This window comes from Culex pipiens, chromosome 1 (genome assembly GCF_016801865.2).
Source record: "Culex pipiens pallens isolate TS chromosome 1, TS_CPP_V2, whole genome shotgun sequence".
Classification (NCBI taxonomy): domain Eukaryota; kingdom Metazoa; phylum Arthropoda; class Insecta; order Diptera; family Culicidae; genus Culex; species Culex pipiens.
In genome coordinates this window covers 79,691,022-79,703,201 of record NC_068937.1, presented here as the reverse complement: position 1 = coordinate 79,703,201, position 12,180 = coordinate 79,691,022, and the positions used below count along the sequence as shown (strand labels likewise).

At 41.0% G+C, this 12,180-nt stretch overlaps 1 protein-coding gene and 1 long non-coding RNA gene across 2 annotated transcripts; both read right to left on the bottom strand.

Moving 5' to 3' along the window:
• Positions 1–1,160: 1,160 nt before the first annotated feature.
• Positions 1,161–2,969, bottom strand: LOC120428840 (uncharacterized). The gene is made up of 4 exons (XR_008211784.1): positions 1,824–2,969; positions 1,563–1,768; positions 1,358–1,503; positions 1,161–1,299 (listed from the first exon to the last, which is right to left on the bottom strand). It is a non-coding gene; the product is annotated as an uncharacterized LOC120428840 (long non-coding RNA).
• Positions 2,970–5,340: 2,371 nt separating this feature from the next.
• Positions 5,341–9,921, bottom strand: LOC128092541 (uncharacterized). The gene is made up of 2 exons (XM_052706563.1): positions 8,028–9,921; positions 5,341–7,492 (listed from the first exon to the last, which is right to left on the bottom strand). Exon 1 carries the CDS (start codon positions 9,788–9,790, stop codon positions 9,305–9,307), a length of 486 nt encoding a protein of 161 aa, XP_052562523.1. The 5' UTR covers positions 9,791–9,921; the 3' UTR covers positions 5,341–7,492; positions 8,028–9,304.
• Between the last annotated feature and the right edge of the window lie 2,259 nt (positions 9,922–12,180).

The window sequence follows — 12,180 nt, the reverse complement described above, 5'->3', positions numbered from 1 at the left end:
TCGTTTCTGGGTGTGGTGTTTTGGTTCAACAATTGTTCCACGCCATGTTGAAGCCTCGGTTTCCCGATTGGTTGGTCGACGATTGCGTCGATGATAGGAAGTTGCTACTTGGGCCCGGCGGGTTACCGTCCGTTCCCACTTCGTCTCGCCTTTCTGTTTGATCCGGATTGACGTGAGCCGTCCCGTTGTTCTGTCCGTCCGCTGCACCCGAGTTATCGTCTCCGCTAGTGTTGATCTCTGACCGTTTCTTCGCCTTTCCCAGCGTGTCATCAATGTCCTCGATGCAGAATTGAACGACCATTGAGCAAACTGCGTGATCCTCTGCCAGCCTCTCCGTTGTAAGCAAGATTGCTAAGCGATCGCGATAGTGAAGAAGACGCGCCCTAGCCTGGACCAGATAGGTTACGTTTTTCGTTTCGATAGCCTTTTCTATCCACGTCACGAGTTCGGTGAGGTTTTTGTGACATTGCCTCAGATCGTCTTCTGGGGACAAAAAGTGTGTCGCAGTTTCAGGGACGATTCCTCGAGCCTCATCTTGTTGGATGATGGCCCTCAAACGCGCTACTCTAATGCGGCGAGGAAGCGAGCACAAATGTAGTACATGTCTTATCCCCAGTTCATATTGTATTTCCTCATCGGTAAGGTACGACGGATCCATCATAAATTTTAAATAATGAGCCAAAATTATAGTAATGTTACGATTTGCGTGCCACAATTTATGCAAATCTCACAATTTTCGAACCAAAATGCCAAAAGGTTCGTTTAGTTGGGCGCCAGTGTTAAAAAGGGTGGGTACACCGGGTAGCGAAATAGCCCTGTGTCCCGACTAGCCAACCACAAATAACAATACAGCGAATTCTGAATTTAGTACCAAATTTATTCGTGCGATTACATGCTTTGATTCATCGTTCTAGATCTGCCTCTCACTCTCTAAAGCCTAAAACCTACGCCAATCTTTTTTCTCTTCATCTTCTTATTACTAACGCACTACTCACACACGCGATGGGCCCATCACTTCTTCTTTGCACAGTCCTCGCTCAGCTCGACGCGCTGTCCGCTCATCGTGCGCGCGTAACGTAACACGCCTTACGGTGCCACTGGCGGGTGAGCTGTTGATCGACGAACCGTTGCGATGCGCGTGCCTCCTCTCCAATGTGCCGGCGTCTGATCTTCGACGCTTTCCTGCAGCGTCCCTACGCGTGCCTCGCGAACCGAATGCTCCTCTCCGGACTGCCGGCCTTCCGCACGTCCAACCTCGAGCGCCGAAACTCCAATGACTCAAGTGTCCCAAAAAACGCCCTGCCGGAAGATGCCAGTTAGCGACCCACCTTCTCTGACTGTTTGTCGTTAAACTTACCCCGTGTTTCTTGGGGGCGTTTGGCTTCCGATCGCGTGCAACTACTCCAAGACCTCGACGCAACTTATCGGCAGCGATCCAGTGACGTCCTGTGTCCTCGGTTCCCGTTCGCGGGATTCGCGTTGTGCTCTATCGTACGTGATCCGCTGTGGGCATAGCATTGTTAGTTTGCGGTTGTTTGTGGTTGTCTTGAGCGCGTTCTTACGCGACGACGGTGGAATGAATGCCGCAGGTCCTGGACCGATGGAGCGTTCTGGCCTAGTGAGCGTTGGTTCGTGCCGGCTACTTTACCGACCCCTCTGATCGTTCTCCTTTGGGTGAGGCCGCTCGGTCCTAATGATGGAAATTCTGTTAGAACGGTTAGCGACGCGCCCAGCGATCTGCGTTACCGACGCCTCCGCTGGCTCGCACCTGTGAACAATGGCTTTGTTAAGATCCGCGTGCTGATCCCACCAGCGTCACTTACTTGGTGCCGGCTTGTGTCGTGATGTTTTGCGTGCTTGGTAGATGTTTTATTGTGCTTCGCGGGCCTGCCTCTGCCTGGTGCCGTCCACTTCCGACCGGGAAGCTCTGTGGAATAGATGGTCGTCAATGGCTGGTGATACGCTCATTCCGCGTTCTTACCCGTAATTCACCACCACGAGTTATATATATATACGATATATATTATTTTTTGTTCAAATTTTCGTACAAATCAGCAACAATTACAAGTTTGATAGTCAAACTTTACTTAAAAGCTAATTTTGTTATTTGTTTTTGCAAAACCGAAACGAAATTGTCAAAAATATTCGTAATTACCTTTTGCCTCTTGGTGGCGCTTTGTATAAGTATGTGTGTGGTCGATGTTTGCGGACGTGCACACAGAACACAGAACAGTTACAACTAGCGAAAACGCCTCACCTTCTTCTGATACAAGTCGCCATATTGAAATTACTTGAATATTCATGGAGCTATCTAAGCCCGATCTCACATACACTAGCACACCATTTGTTTTGCTGGCTGGTACAAAATTTAACCTCACTTTTTTTCGTGTACGTACACGCAATACATGCGCACTTAGATAACTCTATACCCGCGGTACTACCCAGTCAACTCAATCGGAATTAAAATCGAATCGTTTAAGTATTCCGTTTCAAACGCAACAACCGAACTGAATTCCGTTTTAGAATTCCGATTGAGTTGACTGAGCAGTAGGTTCAAGTAGGATTATATGTGTAATCATAGTTGAACTAAAAAAAGTTTAATGCTGTTACTCGGTGAAGCAATAACGTTGCCCAGGCACAAAATATTTTAGCAGAGCTGGTTCTGTAAGAATCCTGCTAGAATGTCACTACATTTCTGTTAGAATTCTATAAGAAAATGGAAACTGTGTTAGAACTCGGCTAGAAACCAACCAACGAATGCCTGCTCATTACACTTCTTTTATTACGTAACGCTAAAATTTGGATTTTTTGACCCCCTCGCCCTTCGTTTAAAATGTCCATACAAATTTCAAAAAACATACTTAACTCGTTCGAACCTCCCACCCCCTCAACCCACACCACCAACTGCGTTACGTAATAAAATAATGCTCTTTTACGCTGGTGCCCAGTCAAATCAACCCGAATTCTGAAACGGAATCTAATTAGAATCGTATACAAATTCCGTTTCAAACGCAACAACCGGTTCGAACACGGAACCGGTTGTTGCGTTTGAAACGGAATTTGTATACGATTCTAATTAGATTCCGTTTCAGAATTCGGGTTGAGTTAACTGGGTGGCGCTGCGTGGTGGTAGCTGCCCTGTTTATTACACTATGAAAATATCCATGGCTAATCTAAGGAACCAAAAGGTGGCAACAGAAATGTCCGTCAAAAAGAGGTGCTGCAAAAAAACTTTTTTGATCAAATGTTCGAACAAATCAGCAACAATTCAAGCAAAACAATGTAAAAGGACCTAAGTCGAAAATCAAAACAAACGAGATTTTTAATGCAAATGATGCACTAAGTCTTCAACTATCGCTATGTATCGAGAAAAGTTCAAAAAATTGATTTTTTTATTAATAAATCCCAATTTTACTAAGGGCCAAAGTAATTCAGATTGGGTTTGTTTTCAACATCCACATAGCCCCTTTACTATAAAGGACCAATGTGAAAACTGGAGATGTTTTGTTTTGAAATCGTGTTAGCTCAAGGGACAAACAAGATGTTGTTTATAAACAAAATTGAAATCAATTTGGCCCTTTGCTTCAAATTATGTTTTTTAAATCGATTTCTGCTTCAAATAAAAGAAAATCTCGGTCATTTTTACAAATCTCGTTAATTTACATGGTACGAATCAGCTCCGACGTGATGCGACTTGTAGCGATAAAGTGGCGGAGAGCTTCCGGCGGCGGTGAGAAGTCTGCTGTAGGAACGAGTTCATTGGTACCTGTGTCGGGAGTGGCCGCTCCAGGAAAGGCAGCGGCTTGGAGTAATGGCCATTCACGGAAGGGACACTTCATACAACATAAGACGTGATAATAGTAATATTCGTCACAACTGAAATAAACGTAATCCGACAATGTTTGCAAATAGATTTTATTTATTCGGTAACAAGCATTACATAATTTTTCCTTCGATCGAAAGTCTTCGGATCCAATCTTCGGTTGGATAATGATAGAAACGCCATCGTGGAACATTTGCCATCGAATTTTCGATCTTTCCTGAAGCCATTTCTCACATTAGTTTGCATTCCCGTGTCTTACTGTCGCCATCTCGTTCCGATGAAACTCTCCGTTGCTAGTGCTCCGCATCACCGTTTTTTCTCGGTTGCTCATGACCGTCCACCGACTCAGTAGCTTTTTACGAACGGCCTAGCGATATTGTGGTGCGGTTCCAGCGACAATTTCAGCAGCTTGATTCACACAAGTTCGTCCACGATATACTCTGAGAATGCTAGAAGCACCAGCCGAAGCGATCATCTGAATTATGAATAATGAGTGAATTTGTCTGTAAAATAGAAACTAATCTAAGTATTACCATTTTAAAACCCTTAAAAAGTTACTGACCTTGACAAATGCAGAAGGAACATAACACGGCAGCCACGACAACTTCCCAACCTTATTGCAGAATAAACAACTTCTTCCACTGCAAAATTCTATTTTTCACATCACAATATCGCGATTTGCACTCGATTACACAAAATTCTATCGAACTGGCCACGAAAATTAAAAAAAGAAACCCTTTCTAAATTAAAACAAAAGTTCGCTTGAAAAGGCCCCAACACGAAAGCAGACTCTGTTTTGGTTTGGCCTGCCAGGTGGTTAAATTTTGTACCATCCAGCAGAACCAAATATCCATGGCTAATCCAAGGAGCCAAAAGGTGAAATAACATAAATAACATAAATAACATAAATAACATAAATAACATAAATAACATAAATAACATAAATAACATAAATAACATAAATAACATAAATAACATAAATAACATAAATAACATAAATAACATAAATAACATAAATAACATAAATAACATAAATAACATAAATAACATAAATAACATAAATAACATAAATAACATAAATAACATAAATAACATAAATAACATAAATAACATAAATAACATAAATAACATAAATAACATAAATAACATAAATAACATAAATAACATAAATAACATAAATAACATAAATAACATAAATAACATAAATAACATAAATAACATAAATAACATAAATAACATAAATAACATAAATAACATAAATAACATAAATAACATAAATAACATAAATAACATAAATAACATAAATAACGTAAATAACATAAATAACATAAATAACATAAATAACATAAATAACATAAATAACATAAATAACATAAATAACATAAATAACATAAATAACATAAATAACATAAATAACATAAATAACATAAATAACATAAATAACATAAATAACATAAATAACATAAATAACATAAATAACATAAATAACATAAATAACATAAATAACATAAATAACATAAATAACATAAATAACATAAATAACATAAATAACATAAATAACATAAATAACACAAATAACATAAATAACATAAATAACATAAATAACATAAATAACATAAATAACATAAATAACATAAATAACATAAATAACATAAATAACATAAATAACATAAATAACATAAATAACATAAATAACATAAATAACATAAATAACATAAATAACATAAATAACATAAATAACATAAATAACGTAAATAACATAAATAACATAAATAACATAAATAACATAAATAACATAAATAACATAAATAACATAAATAACATAAATAACATAAATTATGTATATACATCTTTTTAATATTTCACAATCATCTGTATATTTGTTTAACAAATTCTTCATGACTTATATCAATTTTGCTGAAAACCTAAAGTTTTTGTCAGCTCAATAGAGTTATCTAAGGCTGAGCTCACGCACACTAGCACACCATTTGTTTTGCTGGGCGGTACAAAATTTAACCTAAATCTGTTTCGTGTACGTACACGCAATACATGCGCACGTAGATAACTCTATAAGATTCCCCTTTACCCTTTAGCATTACGTCTTAGTAAACTCCAGATTTTTGTTTAGTTCTTCAATTTATCGTGCTGTAAAGAAGGTAAGGTAAGGCGGGTTTCACAGCCGTCAAAATAGTTATGCAAATTAGTTAAGCCTAAGGGAGCGTTATTTTTTTATGTAACGCAACAAATCGGATGTCTAGACCCCCTAACATAAATAACATAAGACCATTAACTAGTGTTATTACTTTGTTTTTGTTATTAATTATAAAAACATTACATTAGTTATGAAACGTCCATTGTAGAAGGGGAGATATTTCGCCAAATTAATAACACCGATGTGGTTAGTTAGACTGTCCAAAATGTTATTTATACCCAGTCAACTCAATCGGAATTTTGAAACGGAATTCATTTCGAATCGTTTAAGTATTCCGTTTCAAACGCAACAACCGAACTTAATTCCGTTTCAGAATTCCGATTGAGTTGACTGGGCAGTATCTTCGATTAGGATTACACACTTTTGTGTAATCATAGTTGAACTAGAAAAAGTTTAATGCTGTTACTCGGTGAAGCAATAACGTTGCCCTGCCACGAAATATTTTAGCAGAGCTGGTTCTGTAAGAATCCTGCTAGAATGTCGCTACATTTCTGTTGGTATTCTATAAGAAAATGGAAACTGTGTTAGAACTCGGCTGGAAACCAACCAACGAATGTCTGCTCATTTATGTACACTTCTTTTATTACGTAATGCTAAAATTTGGATTTTTGACCCCCTCGCCCTTCGTTTAAAATGTCCATACAAATTTCAAAAAAATACTCAACCCACACCACCAACTGCGTTACGTAATAAAAGAAAGAATGTGAGGCATTTTCGCTAGTTCTAACTGTTCTGTGTTCTGCGTGCACGTCCGCAAACATCGACCACACACATACTAATACAAAGCGCCACCAAGAGGCAAAAGGTAATTACGAATATTTTTGGCACTTTCGTTTCCAAGTTCGTTTCGGTTTTGCAAAAACAAATGACAAAACTAGCTTTTAAGTATAGTTTGACTATCAAACTTGTAATTGTTGTTGATTTGTACGAAAATTTGATCAAAAAATAATATATATCGTATATATATATAACTCGTACGAACCCCCCACACCACCAACTGCGTTACGTAATAAAAGATGCCCTTTTACGCTGTACTACCCAGTCAACCTAGCAATCAACTCAATCGGAATTAAATTCGAATCGTCTTAGTATACATATATAGTATATATCTCGGGTGAGTTTTCAAAAAGCCGTAAGAGCCATCGTGTCCTCCGACATTAATATTCGTTTTTCTCCAAATTGTAATAAAATTTCATTCATTTTTAGTTTGGGTCACTTGAAAGAGGTGTAGATGAACAATCTTAAGCACTCGTCGCTCGAAAACTTCAAGTGCTTGCAGGTCCTCCTCGAGCATCGTCCACGTCTCGTGCCCGTAGAGGACGACGGGTCTTATCAGCGTTTCGTACATGGTACACTTTGTACGCCGGGAAAGGTGACCAGACCGTAAAGTCTTGTGGAGTCCGTAGTAGGCACGACTACCGGTGATGATGCGCCTCCGAATTTCTCTGCTGCAGTTGCTGTCCGAAATAACATAAATAACATAAATAACATAAATTATGTATATACATCTTTTTAATATTTCACAATCATCTGTATATTTGTTTAACAAATTCTTCATGACTTATATCAATTTTGCTGAAAACCTAAAGTTTTTGTCAGCCCAATAGAGTTATCTGAGGCTGAGCTCACGCACACTAGCACACCATTTGTTTTGCTGGGCGGTACAAAATTTAACCTCAATCTGTTTCGTGTACGTACACGCAATACATGCGCACGTAGATAACTCTATAAGATGCCCCTTTACCCCTTTAGCATTACGTCTTAGTAAACTCCAGATTTTTGTTTAGTTCTTCAATTTATCGTGCTGTAAAGAAGGTAAGGTAAGGCGGGTTTCACAGCCGTCAAAATAGTTATGCAAATTAGTTAAGCCTAAGGGAGCGTTATTTTATTACGTAACGCAACAAATCGGATGTCTAGACCCCCTAACATAAATAACATAAGACCATTAAAGTGTTATTACTTTGCTTTTGTTATTAATTATAAAAACATTACATTAGTTATGAAACGTCCATTGTAGAAGGGGAGATATTTCGCCAAATTAATAACACCGATGTGGTTAGTTAGACTGTTCAAAATGTTATTTATACCCAGTCAACTCAATCGGAATTTTGAAACGGAATTCATTTCGAATCGTTTAAGAATTCCGTTTCAAACGCAACAACCGAACTTAATTCCGTTTCAGAATTCCGATTGAGTTGACTGGGCAGTATCTTCGATTAGGATTACACACTTTTGTGTAATCATAGTTGAACTAGAAAAAGTTTAATGCTGTTACTCGGTGAAGCAATAACGTTGCCCTGTCACGAAATATTTTAGCAGAGCTGGTTCTGTAAGAATCCTGCTAGAATGTCGCTACATTTCTGTTGGTATTCTATAAGAAAATGGAAACTGTTTTAGAACTCGGCTGGAAACCAACCAACGAATGTCTGCTCATTTATGTACACTTCTTTTATTACGTAATGCTAAAATTTGGATTTTTGACCCCCTGCCCTTCGTTTAAAATGTCCATACAAATTTCAAAAAAATACTTAACCCACACCACCAACTGCGTTACGTAATAAAAGAACGAATGTGAGGCATTTTCGCTAGTTCTAACTGTTCTGTGTTCTGCGTGCACGTCCGCAAACATCGACCACACACATACTAATACAAAGCGCCACCAAGGTAGTAGGTAATTACGAATATTTTTGGCACTTTCGTTTCCAAGTTTGTTTCGGTTTTGAAAAAAACAAATGACAAAACTAGCTTTTAAGTTTAGTTTGACTATCAAGCTTGTAATTGTTGTTGATTTGTACGAAAATTTGATCAAAAAATAATATATATCGTATATATATATAACTCGCTCGAACCCCCCACACCACCAACTGCGTTACGTAATAAAAGATGCTCTTTTACGCTGTACTACCCAGTCAACCTAGCAATCAACTCAATCGGAATTAAATTCGAATCGTCTTAGTATACATATATAGTATATATCTCGGGTGAGTTTTCAAAAAGCCGTAAGAGCCATCGTGATCTCCGACATTAATATTCGTTTTTCTCCAAATTGTAATAAAATTTCATTCATTTTTAGTTTGGGTCACTTGAAAGACGTGTAGATGAACAATCTTAAGCACTCGTCGCTCGAAAACTTCAAGTGCTTGCAGGTCCTCCTCGAGCATCGTCCACGTCTCGTGCCCGCAGAGGATGACGGGTCGTACATGGTACACTTTGTACGCCGGGAAAGGTGACCAGACCGTAAAGTCTTGTGGAGTCCGTAGTAGGCACGACTACCGGTGATGATGCGCCTCCGAATTTCTCTGCTGCAGTTGTTGTCCGACGTAACCAACGATCCGAGTTACGCCGTCGATCGTCACGCTCGGTCCTATGCGAGTCCTAAGGGACTCGGTTCCTCCTGCCAGCAGATACTTCGTCTTCGCTACATTCACCTTAAATCCAACCTTATCCGCTTCCCGCTTCAATTCGGTGTACCGCCTGGCCACATCCTCGAACGTTCTGCCGACAATGTCCATGTCGTCGGCATAGCAGATGAACTGGTTGGACCGGTTGATGATCGTGCCCCGCATGTTGAAGCCCGCCCGCCTCATCACACCTTCAAGCCCAATGTTGAAACAGAGGCCGTCGCCTTGTCGCAGTCCCTTGCGCGATTCGATCGGGTCGGACATCGCTCCCGAAATCTTCACGCTGCACCGTGCCCCGTCCATCGTCGATTTCACCAGTCTGATCAGCTTCCCGGGAAAGCCGTTCTCGTACATGATCTTCCATAGCTCTTCGCGATCGACCGAGTCGTACGCGGCTTTGAAATCGATGAACAGGTGGTGCGTCGGGACCTGGTACTCGCGACATTTTTGGAGGATTTGGCCGCCAGCTTGTCCGGGCCCATCTTGATGAGTTCAGCACCGATACCTTCCTTACCCGATGCTTTGTTGTTCTTCAGCTTCTTGATGGCATCCTTAACCTCCCTCATCGTGGGTGCTGGCTCGTCCTCGCCGTCCACCATACCGCTGACGTCGTTTCCCCCGTCGTCCTGGTACTCCGCCTCTGGGCCGTTCAGGTGCTCGTCGAAGTGCTGCTTCCACCTTTCGATCACCTCACGCTCGTCCGTCAAGATTCCTCCGTCCTTATCCCGGCACATTTCGGCTCTCGGCATGAAGCCAGTCCGGGATTGACTGAGTTTCTTGTAGAACTTACGCGTTTCGTTGGAGCGATACAGCTGCTCCATATCCTGGCACTCCAACTCTTCCAGGCGGCGCTTCTTGTCCCGAAAGAGATGGGTTTGCTGTCTTCGCAACTGTTTGTACGACTCCTTGTTCCCACGGGTGTTGTGCAGCAGCCACTTGTCTCGCGCTGCTTTCTTCTCGTCCCAAATCGCCTGACATTCCTCGTCGAACCAGCCGTTCCGTCGAACTCGGTCCACGTACCCGATGGCGCTCGATGCCGCTGCGTTGATGCTGCTTCCATATGGCTCCAGCAGGCCTCCAGAGGGGCTTCAGCAAGCTCACCCTCGTCAGGCAACGCAGCTTCGAGTTCCCGCGCGTACTGGGTAGCGACTTCATGGTCCTTGAGTCGCTCCAGATTATACCGCTGCGGGCGACGGTACCGGATCTTGTTGACCTCGGACAGGCGTTGGCGCAGCTTTGCCACCACCAGGTAATGGTCCGCGCCCCGGTAGGTTCTGACGTCGATTATGTCCGAGAAGTTCCGACCATCGATGAGAACATGGTCGATTTGCGTCTCCGTGTCATTTGGTGATTTCCTTTTGCATGCGCCGCGGTGCAAAAAATCACTTCACTTTACACTTCAGATTTTTTCCCAGAATTTCCAAAAACTTTCCGACGCTTTTATTTTGTCGCGCTTTTGCTTCGATCCGACCCACTGTGCACTCTTCGAATTGTCATCCACTCTTCCAAGTAGGTAGTCCAGCACACAGATCTTCGATGACGACGACGACACAACTACACACTAGAGATCCTGGAACTTATTAGAGAACGGACATCTCAAACCAAAAGTACCAATCGAAGCACGACAACTGTCAAACGGAGGTACCAATCGAGCAAAATCCTTTGTCTTATGCTCGATTGGTACCTCCGTTTGACAGTTCTCGTGCTTCGATTGGTACTTTTGGTTTGAGATGTCCGTTCTCTAATAAGATCCAGGCTCTCTACTACACACTATTGTGTGTGGACGGACGATGACGATGACGACGATGTGTACTGGCCACGCGGGGAGCACTTTATTGTTTTTTGTTTGGCCCGAACTGAACCGTGAGGTCGAACAAAAATTTCACCAAAATTTGACGATATCGCGGTCGTCAGGCGCGGACTTCATAGGTCGCCGATTAGCGGCAGGTTCCGGAGTAGATTGACGAAAACAACACGCCGCGATGTGCCGGAAAACCACGGTTTTTCACGATTTTATTCAGCACGCCGGTCGGAACGCGGGCACCGCACTTGCACACTCACAAACACCACCAACTGCGTTACGTAATAAAATAATGCTCTTTTACGCTGGTGCACTGAAAACCCAACCATGGTAGTTGCTACCATATTATAGGGTTAAATTGAGAACACGCACCGACGTATTTCTGCTAAAAACCATTCCGTGCTTGGATTGACTAATTAACGCAGTCAGTTTTACTATGTCGTGAGCGGTATAGTAATTTTAACCCTCCAATACGGAGAGAATGATAATGATTTTGTAATTGCTACCATGCAAGTTTGTGGAAGCATGGTACATTTTACCATATTTGCGTTTACTTTTACCAAAAAGCCACAGTAAATTTAATAAGCAGCATTTTTAGCAAATGTTTTTAAAATTACCATTGTCGGGCTTTCAGTGTGGCGCTGCGTGGTGGTAGCTGCCCTGTTTATTACACTGTAAAAATATCTATGGCTAATCTAAGGAACCAAAAGGTGGCAACAGAAATGTCCGTTCAAAAGAGGTGCTGCAAAAAAACTTATTATTTTTTGATTAAATTTTCGAACAAATCAGCAACAAAGTTTGAGTCAAACTATACTTAAAAGTTAGTTTTGTTATTTGTTTTGCAAAACCGAAACGAAAGTGCCAAAAATATTCGTAATTACTTTTTGCCTCTTGGTGGCGCTTTGTATTAGTATGTGTGTGGTCGATGTTTGCGGATGTGCAC